The sequence below is a fragment of the Schistocerca nitens genome, chromosome 2 (assembly GCF_023898315.1).
Source record: "Schistocerca nitens isolate TAMUIC-IGC-003100 chromosome 2, iqSchNite1.1, whole genome shotgun sequence".
In the NCBI taxonomy this organism is placed as follows: domain Eukaryota; kingdom Metazoa; phylum Arthropoda; class Insecta; order Orthoptera; family Acrididae; genus Schistocerca; species Schistocerca nitens.
Genome location: NC_064615.1, coordinates 726,740,197 through 726,764,657, shown reverse-complemented (window position 1 = coordinate 726,764,657; position 24,461 = coordinate 726,740,197). Strand labels below are relative to the sequence as shown.

At 45.0% G+C, this 24,461-nt stretch overlaps 1 protein-coding gene across 1 annotated transcript in view; it reads left to right on the top strand.

The window, feature by feature from the left end:
• Nucleotides 1-24,461, top strand: part of LOC126235287 (cilia- and flagella-associated protein 100-like) — a 168,003-nt gene that overhangs the window by 11,304 nt on the left and 132,238 nt on the right. The window contains exon 2 of the mRNA XM_049944013.1: nucleotides 16,210-16,388. Within this exon, the coding sequence (XP_049799970.1) occupies nucleotides 16,210-16,388 (179 nt within the window). The remainder of the gene's footprint in view (nucleotides 1-16,209; nucleotides 16,389-24,461) is intronic.

Below are 24,461 nucleotides of genomic sequence, written 5' to 3'. Positions count from 1 at the left end.
TGTAGGGCATATGCTGATGACCTCCTCCTCCTCATTCGCTCCGGCTCTGAGATTCGGGAAGTCCTCGAATTGATTACCCGTTATGGGGCTGTCGCTGGCAGTGCCATGAATGTCACCAAATCTTCTGCAATGCACATTGGACGAGGCCTCCAGGAGGGTGAAGTTGCACCCCTGCCGCTTGTGCGGACTTTCCGGTACTTGGGCATTACCTTTACCCCCACGGTAACACGCACAGCGGCAACGAATTTCCGTCGCCTGTTACACGTCATCCGCAACGACGTCCGCCAGAACCTCTTGCGCCGCCAGGACACACTTCAACGGGTTGAGTTTATTAATCTTTATGTGGCATCAAAATTGGTTCACATCGCGCAAGTTCTCCCTCTGCCAACTGCAATTGGGCGCAACCTTCAGACGGCTTTTGGCTATTATCTCACGGCTGGTTCGATGTTTAAAGTCCGTTATGAGACACTTACCCTGCCCTCACGGTATGGTGGCGTCGGGCTCGTCAATGTCCGTATGCGAGCTGCAGCCTTGTACCTGAGTACCATGAGAAAACAGTGGATGGGCCAGGGTACATCTCTAACACGCAGCCTGCTTGAAGTCCTCCTACCTGCTTCCACCTCACCACCGGTGTCTGTCGGCCATATCGTGCCTTATTTGTCCCATATTTCGACCTTTTTCGTTGACTACAGCTACATACATACCAGTCTCCCAGATACACGCCCACCTAGGACTAAGGATTTTTACAGCCTGTTGCTGCGCTGTGTTCCCCGGAATGTGATGGAGACCAAACATCCCTCCATCCAGTGGCCCATAGTGTGGACTACCGTCCACCAGCCCTTCCTCCCTACGAACGTCCGGGCACTGTGGTATCACATAGTCAACAGGAAATTTGCCACGAAGCAGCGCCTGCACAACATTGGCTTGTCAGAATCCCCTCTTTGTCTCCTTTGCCAGCAACTGGACACTGATGAACACCGTCTGACGTGCGCCTCGTCGTAAGATGTATGGCGCTTCGTGCAGCAAATCATTGCCTGCTATCTCCGGGTGCCACCCGACACAATCGAACCTCGAATGTTTCTATACCCGGAGGACCGACATTTTCCCGCCGCCAAATGTCATGCTATTACGTGGGTCAAAGGATGGGCGGTCGCTTATCTCTTTCATGAGGGACCTAAATCCCGCCTCGACTTTTGGACCTATTTACGAACAGCCCATGCAGCTCTCGAAAACTCGCCACGATACCGAACATTATTTGCTAACTATCTTCGAGCGGTCTTTGTTAGACCTCCACTGAGTTGGGGGTGCCTGGCTCCTCCCCTGGCGGTGTCTGAGTTTCAACCGCCTACGATCTATTCTACTTCTGACCTCCGCGGATGGGAGAGCGCGTCGCAGATTGCGCGGATTTTATTTCTTTTTGCTTTTCCTTTTTCCTTTCTTTTTCTTTAACCAGAATTTATATTTTCTTTCTTTTTCGCCGATGTGTTCCCATAATTTCATGATATTAGTGAATCTTACAAAAACACATGCAAATAAATAAATAACAACGCCTTCCACTACTGTTGATTCCTGTGTCTCCTATTTCCCTAAACACCACAGGCTCGGTGGTGGTGGCCAGGCCTCAGGTTTCGACCCCTGCCCACTTTGCCCCCCGCGCCCCCACCGTCGCCTGTATATATATAAAAAAAAAAAAGATAGATAGAGTGTCTGCCATGTAAGCAGGAGATCCCCGGTTCGAGTCCCGGTCGGGGCACACATTTTCATCTGTCCCCGTTGACGTATGTCAACGCCTGTAAGCAGCTAAGGGTGTTCCTTTCATTGTAAAGATCTACATTTTCGGTATGTGGCGTCGGTTAGGGCCGCGAATGTAGTTATTCCCCTCGCTACAATCTGATGTGGCATTATAGGTTGATCTGCAGCGCAGCAGGTGCGTGGAGCCAGATGGACGTCCGATGACAAGTCATGGGAGTAGTAAAGACACTGGTTTATTTATTCCGTGGGTAAAGTAAAGCAGTTGTAATGTTAGCTTTGTAGAGCAGAAGCTTTTCTGTAGCCTACCACAAAGTGTGTAGTAGGAACTACAGCCACCCTGTCCAGCCTTTCTCACAAATAACAAAATATATTTTATTTTTCTGAGAGTAGATTCAGACTACAAGCAAATTTACGAATCATTCGATGCACCACATAGGTAGATTCGATTAATGTTCAGAAAGACGATGAAATTACTCGTCATTTAAAACATATCAAACTACTTTTCCCCGGCAGGCAGTTATAATCGTAAGCTTGTCTAACCTGAAGGCTGTTGTCTCGAGGGGGTGGAGTAATTTTCCAAGCCTTGATTTAAATTTCCTAATAATTTGCAATATGGCGAACGCCACAAAGGCTGTTCGAGCCGTTATTGAAGACCACGGCTCCCACGTGGCGGAGGGACACTAGTCTACCCCTTCCCTTTCGACGGGTTGACGCCACTCCAGGGAATCAACTTCAGAAGCGTGAGACCAGGCCTTGCGCGCCAGAACAAAACTTAACCCTCACTCCGGTTAGGTTGGTTACGGCTCTTTTTGCCGGCGGGCACTTACTGGTTTGCGACATTCTCGGTAACAAAACTGACGGGAGAGACCCTCTCGTCCTCGGTTGGTTGCAGTGGTTAGTGGGAGTAGCTCCGTGAAGTTCAGTAGCACAGAACCTGCCGCCATTTGTATGTCTTTGTGCTTGCGTACTGTTATCAGTAGCATCTGTGGGCCTTACAGTTCGGTTCCAGCTGCTTCGCATTAAAGGTAACGCAACCGCTATTATTTCGGTCGTGAACCATCACAAATGCAGCGGGTTTCATATCGATAGGTAGGTGCGACGAACCTAACCATGCTTGTTCCATAGTACAGTATACTGCCTCTGCCTGGGCTTCAGTCTATTCTTTCTCGTGGATAATAATAATTACCATTTATCTCTCAGTGTAAACACACACTCTTTCTCTGATCAAAGGCTGAACAAGTTAACATGTAGCTCGTTTATGTTGCAAATGGTTCCCTTCATCTTCTCCTGCAGCAAGACGTTTACTATGTCAGTTTTGTGGTAATTCTTTGCGTGTGGAATCCGATAATTTAATTGTAACAGGCTATCTAATATTATGGAAATATATGCAAGATTTTAAAGATCTGTCAGACTTCTGGTCTATAGTATTCCCCTGTTGCCTCCTACAACCTTTTAATTAATAGTCAGAAACTCCTATTAGAATAGATGAGGCCACGGTCAAGACAGCTGAAGATTAACAGGTAAGGTTAAATGTGCTTGGTAATTGGGAGACTGAAGTCAGGTAGCCATTTAAATTTCCGCCACCCCTATCGCTAAGTTCGTTCTTTTGAAAGAGAAGCCGCAGCATATATACCATGCTGTGCTCAGCAACCTAGGATGCAGGCTGACCCTGTATGACATGGAGTGTGCTGACCTCAGCACACAGCCTCATGAGGAGGCCAAGACACAGCCTAGCCACGCAGAGAAGGCGGCAGCGGTGCGAAGTTACGTGGTGAGCACCTCGGCAAGTGAAGCTGCACAACAGGCCCCATCCGGGGGACTAGCACGCAGATATGGTGAGCGTCATAGAAAGTCGGTCACGTCGTGCGGCACAAATGTGCAACTCAGTACAGGAAGCACCACAGCACACGGAGAGGAACCAAGGACCCCAGTGCAGGCTACAACGACAGTTGTAAAATGTAAACTTTCCAGGCGGGAATGTCACAACAAATAAAATGTTCCGGGCTATTACGCCATGGTCGAACAGATTTCACTTTAAAATCTGACGTTTTGTCTCCATCTGCGGAGGACATTTTCAAGGGGGAATCGTAGTTTTATTGAAGGTCCGATTCACGCCCTGACTCGCTGCTGACTACAGCAAAATTCCGCTTCCGCGAGCTTCCGCGCAGTGGCGTGACGTCACATGTATTGAATCGAGGCCTACGAGGAAGACAGGCTGCGGCGCGCACGCCACGAAGGAAGTCCTGCGCTCGCTCGCTAGCTCAAATCAGCAGACAAACTACGTTTCTACACCTGTTAACTGGGCGTGTCCGTACAAACAAAAACTGAATCTTCTACAGGAATTCGCTATCATGGAATTTTACTGTTGTTAGTCGCCGGCCGGAGTGGCCGAGTGGTTCTAGGCGCTTCAGTCTGGAACCCCGCGACCGCTACGGTCGCAGGTTCGAATCCTGCCTCGGGCATGGATGTGTGTGATGTCCTTAGGTTTAAGTAATCACGTGGATCCGTGCGCATGCGGTACACTACTTATTTCACGATGGACCTAAACATGTATTCGACTTTTGGAACTACCTACAAGAACGTCATTGCAAGATCGTACGGAACCCAAAATACAGACAGTATTTTTATAATTACTTAGGGAGTGCCCTACGCGACCCTCCACGCAGCTGGATCATCAACAGGTAGGAGAAGACGCCCATTGAGTGAGCTGACAAGACTAAGTTCGATTCTCGGTGGAATAACATACGACATACGTGAAGACGTACCTGGATGATGAAGCGTAAGGAGAGTAGCGACACACTCCCCAATACATTACCTCGGTGTAGGAACGTGCCGAGATATTGTTTTCTTTACTCAGAGCACGATGCGGTGCTAGGCACATTTATTTTTGTTGTGGTATAAAGTGAAACCAAATTAAGAATGTATTAAAAACAGTAAATAAAAAAAAAAGAAGTAGTTCTAAGTTCTAGGGGACTGATGAGCTCAGAAGTTAAGTCCCATAGTGCTCAGAGCCATTTGAACCATTTTGTTATTAGTCCTATAATGATGGGAAGTCCATGGGCGTATTTATAATTTGTTAAGGCTGCACTGGCGTACAATAAAATAAAGTCATGCTAAAATTATTATCTGTTGCATAAGGCACCACTTCCAGCATGTAATGAGTATTGTTAAGCAGAATAGACTAAAAGCTATAAAGAAGCCGTTATACCATTTATATCGAGTATTGATCAAAATGTTCAAATGTGTGTGAAATCTTATGGGATATAACTGCTAAGGTCATCAGTCCCTAAGCTTACACACTACTTAACCTAAATTATCCTAAGGACAACCACACACATCCATGCCCGAGGGAGAACTCGAACCTCCGCCGGGACCAGCCGCACAGTCCATGACTGCAGCGCCCAAGACCGCTCGGCTAATCCCGCGCGGCCGAGTATTGATGTTATATTAAATTTTGCTGTAGTACTGTTAATCAATAAGTCCTCATAATAGCAGATTCCAGTGGAAGATGCAATTCTCGTTAGTACTTACACGCCGAGCTGCAGGTTAACAGGTTTAGAAACGCATTTTGTCGGCTGAGCTGAGCGAGCGAGCTCAGGACTACCTTCGTGACGTACGCCCCGCTGCCTGTCTTTCTCGTAGGCATCGTTTTGAATACGAGAGCGCAATTGGCCGTTTTCGACTGCCGTCGTCCGCTGTTATTTTTGTACTACCCGCGTACACCTCCCCGCAACTAAACGGAATCCTATAAACTCCAGCTTTTTCCAGCGGCTGGCGAACATTTTCGGTGAGCTTGTATCTACCGTCTTGGTATGTAGATTACCACTATGTCCCCCTTTTTCAGGATTTTTCTTGTGTGGTCAGTCACGTCCTTAATGAATAGTAGGAAAGCTTTCGATTTCACCGGCGCTTGAGCCTCGCTATAATTCCTACGCGGTGGTCTTAACGCTCTTTTCACCCTTGAACGAATAACATTATTGAGCAGTGCATTGGTGAGATGTTTTAATTCTGCATCGAGCAGCTCTGGTTCGCAGATTTTCCTTGCTCTGTCCGCCAATGTTGTGGGTGGTCGTTCGAATCCCTGTGTAGATAACAGCCTCTGTGCATGAGTTTTCGGTAAACTACAAAAAGAACTGTCAAAAAACGACTCGAAGAACATAAGGGCAATTGCAGAAGAGAGGAGATTGACAGACCAGCTGTTGCGCTACATGCTTTCCAGCCAGGAGACCATCACATTCATTTGGATAGGACTCAGCTACTGGCAGCCACAAGCGGATACCATGAAAGGCTATACAGAGAGGCCATGGAGACTGCAAAACACCCCAGGAATTTCAGTGGGAAGGAGGAGGGCTTGAAACTGAATGACATTTGGATTCCGGTGCTGAAAAAAATGTGTACCAGTCTTCTACCATGGGATGATAGCAACAGCGAATGATGACAGCCAACGATGGCCAACTGCGCTCGCGTATTCAAAACATGTGATGTTACGCCACTGGGCACAAGCTCGCTGAAGCGGAACTTTGCTGTAGTCAGTAGTGATCCAGGGTGTGAATCGGACATTCTCAACAAAACTACGATCCCCCTATGTCCTCCGCAGATGGGGACGAAACGTCGGGTTTTAAAGTGAAATCCATTTGACCACGGCATAATAGACCGGAACAATTTGTTAATGTGCAATGACAGCGCCTTGCACAGGAGAGTCTACAGCAGCAGAGTGTAACCACACAGGGAGACGGTGGTCCAGCAACTACGTAGTCAGAGCCAGATGTGAACAATGGTCTTGCAGATAGCAGGTAGACAGCCTGAAGTTGATAGGTGCCACCTCCCCCCCCCCCTTCCCCCATTGCCCAATGGAACGGAGTGAAGCCTCCACGCAATTGATAGTTTTGCAGTTAGTGGAGATGGCATCTAATAACAGCAGACTGGATAACCCGCATCAGGTCGATGACTGTCATGGAGTACCTCTCGGGGTTGGCTGCAAGCGGTGACAGACACTGCGTGGCTGAAACGGGATGGCTAGGCCCACCCATGGTTTGAGAGACACCGTGCTTGCCAGCTTCCCGTCTGCTTGGCCTCTCTAAAGCCTACAGCTGTACAATTTCTTAATTGGCCAATAACAAATGCCAAATTAAAAAGCAGTGGTGCAGCACATAACATTCCTAAATCGCTTAAGAAAAATTCCGGGATGGATTCTTTAAAAGGCGACATCTGCTTTCTCCACAATTCGACGTTTTGCTCCTCCTCACTGACTTCATCTTCGACGGGCTGATACACCCGTCTTCCTACCTTTTTTGAGCGGAGAAAATGCCAAGTTGATACATCAGCTGTCGATTGCGCAGATGGAGACACTTTTTTTCGCCACTGTGCTTTGTTGTGCTGCCGGCTACATGAATAACTTAAAGCTGGACGGAAAACTGTTAGAGCATGCATAAAATAACTTGGCCTATACCTGAACAGACTGAGCAGTAGTGCGTGGACTACGGTAGTGGCAGGGGCTCCGCTGTGAATGACAACCAAACGGAAGGAGTGGTGCAGTTCGACAACTGTAACCTACGTGCAGCCGCAAATACCGCATAATTTGTGGCCTACCGCTAGTGAGTCAGCAAGCGATGATATTAAGAAGTTATGTCAGCATGACCAATCACTTAATCAATATAGGTTTTCAAAGTCAATAGTTTCTCACTAGAGTACAGAAAAATAAATAGTCTCGTAAAAAAAGGGTCAACCAAATAAAAAAAAGTCCAGCCTCTTGTTGGCAGAAGCAAGTCTCAAAACAAAAAAGGGGTAAAAATGTTGCGTAGCGGACAATGGTGCCTGCTCCGATACTGACAATGTAAAATAAAAAATAGGAGTCAGGAGGAAATTATTTGTCTGTTGCCTGAAAGCCTGTTCGTCAAAATTATTTTAGTATTCTTGTCCTCCTTCCGTGTCTCTCCTGAAGTTGTGGAGCTTTGGGAAGCACTTGCAGCTAAGTTTCCTCCTTTTTTATTCTCTTTATCATGTGATTCAAATAGCTAGTGGTTCGTGCAAGCCTCTGCAGCACAGTATCGTGAGATTTTTGCCTCTTTCCACAAAAGTGTAATGGTGTTGCATATAATCACACGTGCCTGATTCTGAAAAACTTTTCCTGCAACTATGGTGCTCCAAGCAGTGGTACTGTGCAATGTTGGAAATAAACAAGGAGAATGCTCTCAACAGTGCATGTCGGCAGACGACCGTCAACTGAGGCGGCTACCCCTTCGGAACGACAGGATGGAGAGTCGCCCAGTGTTCAGGACGAGAATGCTTTTCTGCGCTGGTGCCACGTTAATTTGCGCGAGCTACGCCACACAGGCTACGTCGTCGCGCTGCGCCAAAACAAGGGAAGAGGTTTTTCGCAGTGCGGCGCGTCTGGCGTGGACGTCAAACCGCAACGCTCTGCGCAACAACGAACAAGTTCCACGCAGTGCCCGTACGTGAAAGTAAATGGTTCATTTGCGCGCGGCTCTATTTGGACGGCGTTTCTCATTTCCCACCGTTATTGCGCGCACACATCGGTACAATGCTGCGCACCTACGAGCACTTTGCTCCATTCTGCGGATTCCTGCGCTGCTCAGCGCCGTTCTAGTTGTTGCGTCCGGTCATTTGGACGCAGGGCGGACCAGTAGCAGTTATCTTATGTTCCTAGTTTTCTGTAATTGCAGCGTCTCACACTTATTAAACCTAAGAAATAAGGAAGTGGAAGTTTAACAATGTTTGCATTCAAGAAGAGAATAATAACAACAGTTACGAAAGTAAGTATTCAATGTACAAATTTGGAACGGGCATCAGTGTGTTCTGAAAGAGTTGCGCTACATTTAGATCTTAGTTTTATGTGCATCACAAATTATTAAGACAATTACTAGGCAATTTTAACTACTGGCAAAAGTTTACGAAAATGCATTTTCTGACGATGTTACTGAATATTCGACATGTGGGACACTTTTGTTATTGAAGTTTGGTGAATAAATTGTGCGAAAGAAATCTTAAGGATACATCACATTTTCATCTGCTCCAAACCGGAACTCTCTCAGAGTTTTCTAGCAGGAGATAATTTTGGTTTAGTATGACGCATAATGGTGCGTTCGCGAGTCAAGTACAGGGTAGTTACAATTAAACTATCACTGCTTGAGCCACTGTCGACGGAAAACTATTTACTGTACGGGTACTAAATTTCATAGGAATGATGTTCAGACTGTCTGCTGCAGGATTTGCGATGTTAGTAGTGTTAGTGTCATGACTTTCCGTTAGGCGCTGGTACTAGTATGGCGACGAAAAGTTGAAACATAAGCGTGAGTGTGAATCATAGTTGCAGTCAGTCTACATGGGCAAGCACAAGGTGAGCACGGCGTTACTCGTAAAGCTATTTTATCACAATAGCGGCTGCTCTTAGCGAGTATCGAAGCATTAAATGTACGAGGTGTGGCTAGAAAAAAACCGGACTAGTACTGGTGAAACAATAAAACGAATGCAATAAGGCTGAAAGTCGCGTGGCCTGTCACGTGACTCTCGCTCCGCCTACTGCTCGAGTTTCATCTGCCTCCTGCACTCAGTCTGCCCGTGGCGTCTGTTTTAAGTAGTTGACGTTTTGTCTGTGCGTCGGAAAATGTTGAGTGTACAGAAAGAAAAGCGTGTTAACATCAAATTTTGTTTCAAACTAGGAAAATCTGCAAGTGAAACGTTTGTAATGTTACAACAAGTGTACGGCGATGATTGTTTATCGCGAACACAAGTGTTTGAGTGGTTTAAACGATTTAAAGATGGCCGCGAAGACACCAGTGATGACACTCGCACTGGCAGACCATTGTCAGCAAAAACTGATGCAAACATTGAAAAAATCGGTAAAGTTGTTCGACAAGATCGCCGTTTAACAATCAGAGCAGTGTCTGAGTTAACAGGAGTTGACAAGGAAAGTGTTAGGCAGATTCTTCATGAAAGTTTCAACATGAACAAAGTGTGTTCAAAAATGGTTCCAAAGTGTCTCACAATTGAACAGAAGGAACGCCGAAGAATGATTTGTTCTGACATCCTGGAAAACATTGAAAGTGATCCCACCTTCTTATAAAATGTTATTACTGGCGATGAATCATGGTTTTTTACTTACGATCCCTAAACTAAACGCCAATCGATGCATTGGAAAACTCCTGGTTCTCCACGACAAAAAAAAGCACGAATGTCAAAATCGAAATTCAAGGCAATGATGATTGTTTTTTTTTTTTTGACATCAAAGGGATTGTACACATTGATTGGGTACCAGAGGGACAAACAGTGAATCAGCATTACTACATTAGCGTCCTGGCTACCCTACGTGAGCGAGTACGGAGAAAACGGAACGATTTGTGGAGAAAAAAGTCATGGATCCTTCACCAAGACAATGCCTCAGCTCACAGTGCGTTGTCAGTGAAGACGTTTTTGGCAAAACACAACATTCCCATCTTAGATCATCCACCCTACTCACCTGATTTGGCCCCCTGTGACTTTTTTCTTTTCCCTAAAGTCAAGTCAGCTTTGAAAGGAACTAGATTTGAGACTGTTGAAGCAGTAAAAGAAAAAGCGACGGAAGTAATGTATGGACTAACCGAAAATGATCTGCAGCATTGCTATGAACAGTGGAAAATTCGTATGGAGCGGTGTAGAGACCGAGGAGGAGAGTACATTGAAGGAGATAACATGAAATTGTAAATAATTGTAAATAAATGTTTTTCCAGCATCAGTCCGGTTTTTTTCTAGCCGCACCTGGTATACGAAGAGGTCCTCTTCCAAAACAGGGTTGAAGAACATGATTCGGAAGTTCGAAGTAACTGGTGATGGGGATTGCTCCTGGGAGAGGCCGACAGCCGATTGTGCCACAAATTGTTGAAGTTTGTTGCCATGATTGAGAATGCTGGACGCAATGTGCAGTGTACGAACTGTGTCACGACAGCTGAAGATTCCATGGTCCGCCGTTCGAAAAGCTCAAGAAGCGAATGTTTAATTATATCCGCCCTGCATAGTGCCATAGCTACCAGAACGCCATCCGTGTCTATGCTTTAATAGGGAAAGACACAGCCAGAAGGCTCAGTCTGGTGCAAACGTGTGAAGTAAGCAGGCGACCATGCCACGGAGACGCACTGGTGCTTCTTACAGCCGACTGGGCGAGTTTGAAAGGGATCAAACTGTGGCCTTCTGAGTGGCGGGATGGTCCTTTCGGATAACTGCCACACAAGTTGAACGTGCTACGTCAGTTGTGCAACGACGCAGTTATCAGTTGTCAAGTGAACATTCTCACACCCATACACGATGTCCTGACGTAGGCCTACACATAGCACAGATGTCCACAGAGATTTTCATATTGTAAGGGCAGCAGTGGCAGATTTCACTGCTAGCACAGCACACATAAGTGGGCTTGTGATCCCAGACGTGTCAACACGAACTGCTGCGATCCGGTTATTAGCAGTGGGACCACGGGTACGCACGCCTCTAGTTCGCCTTCCAATCGCGCCACAGCATCGACATGCACGGCTCGACTGGTGCCGTCACAGGATCACTTGAAGACGGAATGGCGCGCCCTTGTCTCCAGCTAACAAACCAGATTCTGCCTGCACGCAAGTGATGGTCGTTGGCGTGCACGACGTAGTCCAGGTGAGCGTTGCCTCGTAGAGTCTTTTCGTCCAGTACACACTGATCCTTCCCCAGGCCTTATGGTCTGAGGGGCGATAAGCTACAACACTCGCTCACCTCTGCTGTTTCTGGAACCTCTGTTGTTTCTGGAGGGAACGCTAACCAGCACTAAGTACACGCAGAATGTTGTCTGACTCGTTCTTTTGCCTTTCTTGCAAAAGGAAGGTGACGTGTCGTCCAACAGGATAATGCTTGGCCACACACTTCCATTGAAACTCAACGTCCTCTGCAAGATGGGCAGGAACTTCCCTGGCCAGCACGATCACTAGATTTGTCTCCAATAAAGCACGTGTGGGGTATGATGGGACGAGAAGTTACTCGCGCGACTAGTCAACCGACAACTCTTACAAAACTACGTGAACAGGTCGAGTAGGCGCGGCATAATGTGGTCCAGGACAGTATTCGCCATCTGTGCGGTTGACTGGGTGCCAGAGTCAGCGCCTGCATTGCTGCCCGTGGAGGCTACGGCACTTACTGAGATGGGTGTTTCAACATGGTTCAAATGCTTCAAATGGCTCTGAGCTAATCTAAGGGCTGTCAATTCGACTAAATACCTAGGAATTACAAATGGTTCAAATGGCTCTGAGCACTATGGGACTTAACATCTGTGGTCATCAGTCCCCTAGAACTTAGAACTACTTAAACCTAACTAACCTAAGGACATCACACACATCCACGCCCGAGGCAGGATTCGAACCTGCGACCGTAGCAGTCGCGCGGTTCCAGACTGAGCGTAGGAATTACAATTACGAGCAACTTAAATTGGAAAGACCACGTAGATGATATTGTGGGGAAGGCGAAACAAAGACTGCGCTTTGCTGGCAGAACACTTAGAAGATGCGACAAACCCACTAAGGAGACAGCTTACATTACACTTGTCCGTCCTCTGCTGGAACATTGCTGCTCGGTGTGGGATCCTTACCAGGTAGGATTGTCGGAGGACATCGAAAAAGTGCAAAGAAGGGCAGCTCGTTTGGTGTTATCGCGCTATAGGGGTGAGAGTGTCACTGATATGATACGCAAGTTGGGGTGGCAGTCACTGAAAGAAAGACGGTTTTCTTTGCGGCGTGATCTATTTACGAAATTTCAATCACCAGCTTTCTCTTCCGAATGCGAAAATATTTTGTTGAAATCCACCTACGTAGCGAGAAATTATCTTCATAATAAAATAAGAAATCAGAGCTCGAACGGAAAGATTTAGGTGTTCCTTATTCCCACGCGCCTTTCGAGAGTGGAATGGTACAGAAGTAGTATGAAAATGGTTCGATGAACCCTCTGCCAGGTACTTTAAGTGTGAATTGCAGTGTAACCATGTAGATGTAGATGTACCTGGTACCTTATAACCGAAGGCCATTTTTAACAAAGGCCGATGCGTTGGAAAATTTTACACATTCACAATGAGAACATATAACTAGACGAATTTTTATCTTCCGAGCAATATCAACACAGCCATTTTCACTGATAAAACTCGGAAGAACTTAACCTCAACAGAACTGACACTGAGCTTGGAGTATGGTACAGAGCTCACTTCAAAAAACGGAGAATGAAATCCGCTTGTGAAAAACTTATGTAGTTATATTTATACGAAATCGGTGAATCTTCGCGTTGAGCAACTTCGACCCTCTTTTAACTCAAGCTGAGGACATTCTCAGATGAAGCATATTCTCCGACTCGCAATATTCACGTAAATGTATGTTCTCCGAGAATAAAGTACATTCTCCGTTTTATCCATAGGACCCGTTGTTTACTGTGTATGTGGACGCACATCAGCGATGACTTCACAGCTAAAATAGCGAAATGGTGTAAGAATACAATATAAGAACGTAGGCTTCCGCGGCCGGTGGCATAGTGATTAAAATTCTTCTGGGTATTAAGCCGCGTCATTGCTAAAAACTGACAACAATAATAAACTAAAACCGACGTTTCGGCCGAATTGCAACGGCCTTTCTCAGGGCACGACTGGTTTTGCATGGGGATAGGTGCTTCTGTTTATTACAGACTATCGATGTCGGACGTCACTGTTGTAAAACTTCTAATTGGCTCTCTAATATGATTGGCTAGTCGTGACGTAAGGGAAGATGGAAAGAAAGAGGCTATTCGTGGATATCCATGTCGTCAACGATTGGTAGCTGTCCGCCAATCAGCGTTCGGCTTCTGGTCAGCAAGTTTTCCTCCTGGTGTGAGCGGAAGCGGACTGACAGTTGCTCTACAGCTGTTTGTGCAGATACGTCCGTGTCCCGTGTAGCTACTGCCCCTCGACCGCTCGCGGCCCGTTGGACTGGGATGGTCGGCAGCCAGGACGCCGGGAGTTTGTAGCCATCTTCTCTGTTGATGTTGTCAGGCTGCTTAATAATTTCGATCGCTTCCCGTATTTTGCGTTCTCGCATCCACGATTCTTTCGCCAGTACTCGGGCTTCCTGGAGCCTGATAGGTTGTCCACAGTCACGGTAGTGTTCCGCTATCGCCGATTTATTATGTTGTTGTAATCGTAAATAGCGTTCGTGTTCTGCTATTCGTAAGCTAACAGGTCTCCCTGTTTCTCCTATGTAGGCAGCTCCGCACTCACATCGTAGTTCGTAAACACGGATCCTGTGACTGCTTCGAAAAATCGGTTTGAAACCTCGTCGGCGGAGGAAGTTGCCTAGCCGTTCACTGACGCCTTTTACATATGGTAAGTGTACCAGTGGAATCGTTGACGACATGGATATCCACGAATAGCCTCTTTCTTTCCATCTTCCCTTACGTCATGACAAGCCAATCATATTAGAGGGCCAATTACAAGTTTTACAACAATGACGTCAGACATCGATAGTCTGTAATAAATAGAAGCACCTATCCCCATGCAAAACCAGTCGTGCCCTGAGGTAGGCCGTTGCAATTCGGCCGAATGGTTGGTTTTAGTTTATTATTGTTGTCAGTTCTTAGCAATGACGCGGCATAATACCCAGAAGAATTTTAATCACTATACAATACAATACTCACAAGAGGCCTTTTCCTCAGCTTCGAAGCCCATGTGTACAAATGGAGGAGTTGCCACGGAACCTGCCTTGTGTAATGATGTGAGAAAGGATGTCGTCATGATGTAACATGTGATTTCCTGGCCGCTCCAGTTTGCTAGTCCTCTTCCCGTCTCCCAGTGGGATGAATGGTTTAATGTGTGTGGTGATTATTCTTGAATGGAACCATTCCAAAGTCCCAATGTGGCGGGTGTTCACTTTTCATTTGACTGCCCCTCATAATTTCATGGAGTATTCTGCAGCTCGCGAAATCGAGTCGGACGGTAGCCACCGTGGGGATGAGGTGACAAGTCGGCGATCCTTTAGAGCGGAGATGGTGTTTGAAAGTGTTTAACTAAAGCCAGAAGTTAGTGGTCCTTCGCAATCAACGAAACTACTTTTTAAATCCGGGCCAGCCGCGGTGGTTTAAAATGGTTCAAATGGCTCTGAGCACTATGCGACTTAACTTCTGACGTCAGCAGTCGCCTAGAACTCATAACTAATTAAAGCTAAATAACCTAAGGACACCAGACACTTCCATGCCCGAGGCAGGATTCGAACCTGCGAACGTAGCGGTCACGCGGTCCAGACTGTAGCGCCTAGAACCGCTCGGCCACTCCGGCCGGCTGTTTCAACATGACTCAGTCTAGTAAAATCATCAGTGAAGCCTCCACGCAATTGATAGTTTTGCAGTTTGTGGAGGTGGCATCTAATAACAGCAGACTGGATAACCGGCATCAGGTCAATGACTGTCATGGAGTACCTCTCAGGGTTGGCTGCAAGCGGTGACAGACACTGCGTGGCTGAAACGGGATGGCTAGGCCCATCCATGGTTTGAGAAGACACCGTGCTTACCAGCTTCCCATCTGCTTGGCCTCTCCAAAGCCTACAGCTGTCCAATTTCTTAATTGGCCAATAACAAATGCCAAATTACAAAGCAGTGGTGCAGCACATAACGTTCCTAAATCGCTTAAGAAAAATTCCAGGTTGGATTCTTTGAAAGGCCACATCTGCTTTCTTCCATAATTCGACGTTTTGCTCCTCCTTACTAACTTCATCTTCGACAGGCTGATACATCCGACTTCCTACCTTTTTTGAACGGAGAAAATGCCAAGTTTATACATAAGCTGTTGATTGCGCAGATGGAGACACTGTTTTTCTCCACTGTGCTTTGTTGTGCTGCCAGCTACATGAATAACTTAAAGCTGGACGGAAAACTGTTAGAGCATGCATAAAATAACTTGGCCTATACCTGAACAGACTGAGCAGTAGTGCGTGGACTACGGTAGTGGCAGGGGCTCCGCTGTGAATGACAACCAAACGGAAGGAGTGGTGTAGTTCGACAGCTGTAACCTACGTGCAGCCGCAAATACCGCATAATTTGTGACCTACAGCTAGTGAGCCAGCAAGCGATGGTATTAACAAGTTACGTCAGCATGACCAATCATTTGGCGGCCGGTGTGGCCGTCGTTTCTAGGCGCTTCAGTCTGGAACCGCACGACCGCTACGGTCGCAGGTTCGAATCCTGCCTCTGACATGGACGTGTGTGATGTCCTTAGGTTAGTTAGGTTTAAGTAGTTCTAAGTTCTAGGGGACTTATGACCTAAGATGTTGAGTCCCATAGTGCTCAGAGCCATTTGAACCATTTTTTAAAACATGAAATACTACAAAAATCAGTAGAGTGTTCACGTCGGCGAGTAATAATTCTGTTTACTCTTTATCTGGGACACGCTGCAGATGCTCTTGTGTTGTCTCTGCTGAGCTGTGCGGCGGGTTTCCGCAGAATGCGGTGGAGTCGCGCGCGCGCCGCGAGCGGCCGGCGGTGCAGCAGGGCCGCCGCAAGACGCCGTCTGACGAGGCGGCGCCGCGCAGGCTGGGGGCCAGGAGGGGGGCCGCCCCCGCAGGCGGCGCGCACCCCCTGCGGCCCGCCGAGTTCTGCACCATGCAGCGCGCCGCCATGAAGTAAGTCCAGCCCTTCAACTCCCTCCCTCACTCGTTCGCAATGTACTGACGTTTTCGTACTCTGTCCAGCCGAAACATCGTGAACGCTTGTTTCATGGCGTGTCGGTCCACCTTAGGAAGCAATGTAGTAGTGATTTTCTTTGGCACGTATTATGTTGCATTTACCTCTAGACCAGCGGAAAGTCCCAAGCGACTGGCATAAAACGTATATGACTCCTGCATATAAGAAAGGTAAAAGGACGCACCCTTATAATTATTGACTAATATTATATCTATTTGCTGCATAATTCTTGAACACATTCTGAAAAGAAGTGGTCCTCAGCATTGAAACCATCTATACCGTGATGTAGATTAAGGTCCCAACTATCACAGCTTGTAGCCATTCGCCCTGGTGGACCCTTGAATAGTGGCAGAATAGGCGGGCAGGCAAATAGTGGAAGCTGACTAATAATTGCTGCTTGGATAATTAAAAAAAATTGAAACTTCCTAGCAGATTAAAACCGTGTGCCGGACCGAAACTCGGGACCTTCGCCTTTCGCGGGCAAGTGCTCTAACTGAGCTACCCAAGCACGATTCATGCCTCGTCCTCACAGCTTTACTTCTATCAGTACCACATCTCCTACCTTCCAAACTTTACAAAAGCTCTCCTGCGAACCTTGAAGAACTAGCACTCCTGAAAGAAAGGATACTGCGGAGACATGGCTTAGCCACAGCCTGGGCGATGTTTCCAGAATGAGATTTTCACTCTGCAGCGGAGTGTGGTAGAGCACTTGCCGACGAAAGGCAAAGACCCGAGTTCGAGTCTCGGTCCGGCACACAGTTTTAATCTGCCAGGAAGTTTCATATCAGCGCACACTCCGCTGGAGAGTGAAAGTCTCATTCTGGAAACATCCCCCAGGCTGTGGCTAAGCCATGTCTCCGCAATATCCTTTCTTTCAGGAGTGCTAGTTCTGCATGGTTCGCAGGAGAGCTTCTGTGAAGTTTGGAAAGTAGGAGACGAGGTACTAGTGGAAGTGAAGCTGTGAGAACGGGGCGTGAGTCGTGCTTAGGAGCTCAGTTGGTAGAGCACTTGCCCACGAAAGGCAAAGGTCCCGAGTTCGAGTCTCGATCCGGTACACAGTTTTAATCTGCCAAGAAGTTTCATATCAGCACACACTCCGCTGCAGAGTGAAAATCTCATTCTTCAATTAAAAAAATTAATTGGAAAGAATAACTGAAGGAAATTAGAAGTTACACTTATCCTGGATGAACTTTAACTGCTACTAATATCAACAGATCTTCAGTGTCAATACATTTAAGATCGATGTCCATCATTTAAGTTACGTACTTCTTCACATTAATTCCATTGCGCGTAGTCCTGATTATAACAATTCCGATGCAGGATTGCTCCTCCGCTGCTCGCGCAAATTCCTTTTATCTGCTCTGAACCTGCAGATGCAGGATTCTGGGCGCGGGCGAAATGATGAACGGACGAGTGTGGTCGATGTGAATATATGAATAAAACTTTAGTTTCCTAGTAACTTTTTCTAACACTTTTAATGAGCGTTTGAAATACCTATTTTTAAACAAATCTGGTATGACGGATCTCATCATACGTCCGCCCGGAACCACTTATAGAAACAAACAGGTGAAGATACAGAAATTAATCTATTGAAGCGCGTACCTCTTCTCCCTTTTTGTGTCAAAACATTATCTCTGCCACAAAGCAACTCGTTAATTTACCTTTGGCTTTGTATATATATAGTTAACATGCATAAAAGAAAAAGAGCGAAGGAAGAAAAAATAATATGCTCCATTATACCTCCATTGTGAGTTATTGACCAAGAAATTTCGGAATTTTGTGTGAAGCTCAATAGCATTAAAAAACTTGTATCGTATTGTTGGCGTAATGGATAGGATAAAGTCTTGCTGTGCAGAAGATGTGGGTTCTAATCATGGCAGCTACTTTAATTTTCTTTTACTTTTAAATTTTTATTGAAATTTTTGATCATCTTTATTCACTTGATTGGTTTAAATGTAACTTTTTATTTCTCTTCCTTTGGCAAATCATTTTAAACATCGCATCAACTACTTAATTTTGCTATTTCTATCCAATAATCATCCTTTTTCCGCTTGAAATCTTCGGTCATGTAATTTTAATTAATTTTAGATATTAATTTCAATTTAATTTATTGCATTTTATCATGATATTTTTTCGTCCATGTTATTGCATTCATTATTTCTATTCCTCATTTTGCTTGAATTTCGTTTTACTTAATCCTCTCTTTCATTTAAACCCTCATCAGTGTTTATTTGTCCATAGTGCAATAGCAATTTAGGGTATGTTTTAAATGTTTGTGCAATGATCACACTAGTTAATAAATTTATACTTTTTTTCTACATCTGGTTTGTCAATGGGTGATTTACCTAATTTTGTGGCGCTGAATACACTGGTAAAATCAGTTTTTCTCTATGACGTCACATTTCCTAGAGACACAGCAGAATAAAAAATGGTTATAGCGAAAATTGACACAAATAAGTCAAACAAAAATACACATTCAGAACGTTTGAAATCAATACTATTTTGTATCTATATATATGGGCATGATGCCAATAAAAGGACCAAATTAGTTCAGAAGATATTTTCACCTTTAATCGTCTTTGGTTTTTGAAAAATGCGTCAACGGAGCTCTTCTTTTGTTTGCCGTTTCATCACTCTTCCTAACAACAACCCAGCAATAGTCACCCATCATAGAAGGGTTCGAATGGCCTTGGTAACTGCGTTCCATGGTAAGAAGGTCTTGGTGAAAGCGTTCACCATGCTCATCGCTTTGGCTCCCAAATTTTCCGGGAAGAAATCAAGGTGAGAATGTAAAAAGTGAATTTTAAGCGACATTCTACACCCATGTTCTTATAGTTGTTCAACAGATCATTCACAATGGTAGCATAGTTTTTGTCTTTTCTGTTACCCAAAAAGCCCTTCACAATTGCTTTAAAAGAAGACGAAGCAGCTAATTGGATCTCTGTGAGTTTGGTATCAAAGGTTGGTTCTTACAACAGTTTTATTATTTGTGGTCTTGGGAAACTTTTCTTTTTTATCCAGAGCTTTTACAAAGTTCTTGATAAGGCCCAGCTTGATACGATGGGGAGGCAAAATGATTTTATCGGGCTCAACCGATGGGCTATTGTTCACATTTACGTTTCCAGGAACATATGACTTCCTTATAGGCCATTCCTTGACTGTATAGTGGTTCTTGGTGTCGCGGCTGTCCCAAAGGCAAAAAAGCAGCAATACTTCGTGAATACAGCCTGTAAAACTGTAAGGAATGCAACAACTTTTAAATCACAGCAAAGCTGCCAGTCATGATCCTTATATTTGATTGCCTCTAGCAACAAAGCCATGGTTTCATAAGTTTCTTTCATATCTACTGCGTAAGTCAAAGGTATTGATAGAAATGCATTGCCATTATGCAGTAATACTGCTTCCAAGCTGGTTTTACTGGAGTCAATAAATAGTCGCCACTCCTGTGGGTTATGTCGTACACCTAGCTGCCTCGTCAGACCATTGACATCTCTACATACACACATTGAATTCTGCATATCGAAATACTGAGCGAAGGGAGCACCTCTTGTTCTGAAACAGGAAATTCTTGTCCTTTGAGCTAGGAGGTTCCGTTGTTGCTGTCTCGACCCCAAGAGCTCAGTTTGCTGTTTCGAAAGTTTTAGATCGCGAACCAAATCGTTCAATTCATTTTGATTAAAGAGCAGAGGCTAAGTGCCATGGTATTGAGGGCAGTACTCTTCTATATGTTCAGTACATTCTGATTTACTTGACATGGTGTCTGGTTCAGTGCCTTTCAAGTTACAGACAGGAACAGGCAACCCCTCATCGTGAGGCACAGGCAAATGCACTGAAGATACATTTGGATACTTTATTTTATGTCTAGTTTTGCTTGAATGTCCCAAAATATTTGTAAGACAGAAGTAACAGTCTGAATAATGGTCATTAGGCTCACACCACACCATCGGAACAGCGAATGGCATGGCTCGTGTTTTCCTTTCAACCACTCGGTTAAGGTTGTGCAGGTTATGCAGAAAATATGAGGTGCAAAATTTTTATCTTGATCACCAACGGGACAATCAAAATACAATTTATATGTCTTCTTAACCAAACAGTGATTGGTTTTCTTTGGGCTTTTGGATTGAATTTCCCATACACATAACAAATTCTCGGGGTGGTTTAGACAGCAACGAGATTTACTAGCTGCCATTTTTCTTAGTGTAAGTTTTAAACACAGAAAGTTTGCACTATCTTCACAGGATACACTCACTGAGGATCTTTCTCACACTACTGAATTTCCACACCAACCATTTACTGAGGATTTGTAGATCTTTTAGCTCTCCTCTGCAAATCAAAAACAAACAATTAAATATCAAAACAGAAAACAGCAAAAAGCGAAATACTGAATACGAAAAATAAAAAACCTTTAGAAACCCAAAAATGGTACGTACTAGAACATTTTGAAAGGTATATTCGGATTCTACACACCAAAATACACACTAGTTGATGTATCACATCCCAGATGCAAAATGGCTGTTGACTAGTATTGCCATCCAAAAAAAGTTCACGTCTTCGAGCAAAAAATATTTTTTATATCATTCAACAGTTAGTATAACTACATTATTAATTCTTTTGTTTTTTAACCGATAGATCGGCATTTTCATGTATTTAAATACTATATCAGATAAATGTAAGCACATTCACAGAAATTCCGAGTGGAAAAAGAAGGTCATAAAGAAAAAATGAGAGCAAATGAAAAAAATTCATACGATGATTAAAATGATGTAACGAAGAAACAGAAACAAAAAGTTACATTCAAACCAGTTTTCTGTATAAAAATAATGATTAAAGTCATTTCGACAAAGATTTAAAAATAAAATGTGTAAAGCACGTGACGAGATTCAAACCCATAACCTTCTGCTCGTAAAGGTCTTACCGTATCCTTTTCACCACACAACCGGTCTACAAACTCTTCTCTTTTAACGCTACTGAGCGTCGCGTACAATTCCGGTTTCATTTTTTCGTCGACTACTCGCAAACGAGGGTCCACTAGGGTAAATGGTTGCAGTGTGTCATACCTGGAACAACAAACTATATCGCGGCATAGATGATTTCAAAAAGTCAATCCCACCGCTTGGGACGTCTCCTTGAGAGTTCTAATATAAGAAATTTCCCTGAGACGGAGAAGCTTCTGTCTACAAATCAGCACGGATTTAGAAAGCATCGCTCGTGCTAAACTCAGCTTGCCCTTTTCTTTGATGATGTTCTACAAACCATGGATGGAGGGCAAGAGACAGATTCCATATTCCTAGATTTCCGGAAGGCATTTGACACGGTGTGCCACTGCACATTGTTGTCGAAGATCCGAGCATACGGTTTAGGTTCCCATATGTGTGAGTGGATCGTAAATGACCTGATGGATGATGTGAGCAGCAGTTTGCGGCTGTTTGCTGATGATGCTCTGATGTACGGGAAGGTGTCGTCGTTGAGTGTTTGTAGGGCTGAATTTCTAGTTGGTGTGATGAATGGCAGCTCACTCTAAATATAGAAATATATAAATTAATTCGGATGAGTAGGAAAAACAATCTGTAATGTTCGAATACAGCATTAGAAGGGTGTCCGCAGCTCGTGGTCTTGCGGTAACGTTCTCGCTTCCCGCGCACGGGGTCCCGTGTTCGATTCCTGGCGGGGTCAGGGAGTTTTCCTGTCTCGAGATGACTGTGTCGTCTTCATCATCAACATTCATCCCCATTACGGTCGGAGGAAGGCAATGGCAAACCACCTCCACTAGGACCTTGCCTGGTACAGCGCTGCGGGTTTCCCGCATCGTCCCATACGCTCCTCGGAGTATTAGTAGGGTGCTGACAGACACAATCATACCGATTAAATATCTAGGCGTAATACTGCAAAGCGATATGAAATGGAATGATCACTTATGTTGGTACTAGGGAAGGAGAATGCTGGACTTTTTTTATTGGGAGTATTGTGGGGTACTGCAGCTCCTCCATGTGAAGACGGCTTATAGAACACTAGTGCGACCCATTATTGAGTATTGTTCAAGCATTTGGGATCCTCTCCAGGTCGGATTAAAGGAAGTCACTGAAGCACTTCAGAGGCGTTCTGTTAGATTTGTCACCGATAGGTTCGTTCAGCACTCAGGTATTACGGAGGTGCTATTTGAACTCAAATGGGAATACCTGGAGAGAAGACGAAACTCTTTTCGCAGTGCATTACTGCAGGTAATTAGAGAATCGGCATTTCAAGCTGACTCCAGGAAAATTCTACTGCCACAAACGTACATTTCGCATAGGGTCCATGAAGATAAGATGTGAGAAATTATGGCTCCTCTGTTTGCGAGTGGAATAGGAAAGGAAATGGCTTTCACCATACGGTGGCTTGCGGAGTATGTATGTAGACGTACATATAGGCGGTAACTGCGCTAGACATCTGCACACATGTCACAGAATTCCGGTTAATTACGGTCCGACGGGTTTTGGACACGGAGGTGACCCCTATAGCATCCCAGATGTCTTTCATCAGGTTCAGAGCAGGCGAATTCCTCGACAAAGCTATCAATGTGATTTCACTATTACTCCTCACAAGCTATTCCAGGACGATTCTGGCCTTGTGACACCGCCACTTGTCCTGCTAGAAGATGCCATTGCCGTTGGGTAAGGATTCAAGCACGAAGCGATGCATGTGCTCTGCAATAATGTTCACATAGTTCACAACTGTCATGGTGCCTTTCGTTACAGCCACACTTCCCATGGGATGCCACGTGAATGTCCTCCATAGCATTATACCTTACGTCTGCATCTACATGTATAATCCACAAGCCACCGTACAATGCATGTTGGTGGGTCCATGTACCCACTACTATGGGAGTCGGCGTAGTTGATCCCTGACAGATGCAATGGGCTGGGTGCAGCAGCTTCGCAGACCTACCTCAGTATAAAACGTAACGTGATTTTGTAACGTCTGTATGGTCACGCCTCAGTGTTGTCACAGCTCAATAAACAGTTAATGTTTTCGCCTGCAGCCGTTAGCGCTTCATTTTTGAAAACTGGCAACAGAGCTGTGAGCTGTCAAGGAACTTCTTACGCCGTCTCAGTTATAGTCGTTCACTTCCCTGCTCCACTCGCAGATAACAGCATGGGAAAAACGAGTATCAATAAACCTTTGTGCGAGCCCTAATTACTCTCTTCTCATCTTCATAGACCTTATGTGCAATGTATGTTGGCAATAAAAGAATCGTTCTACAGTCAGCTTCAAATACCGGATCTCTATATTTCCTCAATAGTCTTCACAAATACATCACTTTCCCCACTGGCATTCCTACTTGAGTTAACAAAGCATCTCCGTGATGCTCATGTGATGATCGATCCTACTGGTAATAAATCTAGCTGCATGCCTCAGAATTGTTTCGATGTCTACCTTTAATCCGACTTGGTGGGGATCCCAAACATTCGAATAGTATTCAAGAATGCGTCACAGTATGTGGTCTCCTATGTACATGAGCTACACTTCCCAAAATTCTCCCAGTGAAACGAAGTCGACCATTCGCATTCCCAGTTACCAACTTTACTTGCCCTTTCCATTTCTTATAGCTTCACAACGTTAGACCTAGATGTTTAATCGACATGACTGTATCAAGGAACACACCACTAATCCTGTATACCAACGTTACAGTATTTGTTTTCCTACTCATCTGCATTACCTTCCATTTTGTACATTTAGTGCAAGCTGCCAATCACCACATAAACTAGAAATTTTAAATCATTGTGTATCCTCTTACAGTGACTCAACGACGACACCTTCCTGTACACCAGAGCGTAATCAGCAAACGGCCGTAATTACTACCCCTGTCTGTGTGCATCTGTGGTGCAGTGCATGTTTCGAGCAGCCATTCACCTGGGTGACGGTGGATCTGAACACAAACATCAATGGAATATGACAAGAAACGCAATTCATCCTACTAGGCGACATATTTCCATTGATCCGTAGACCACTGTAATTTTTATTCAAGATGCCGT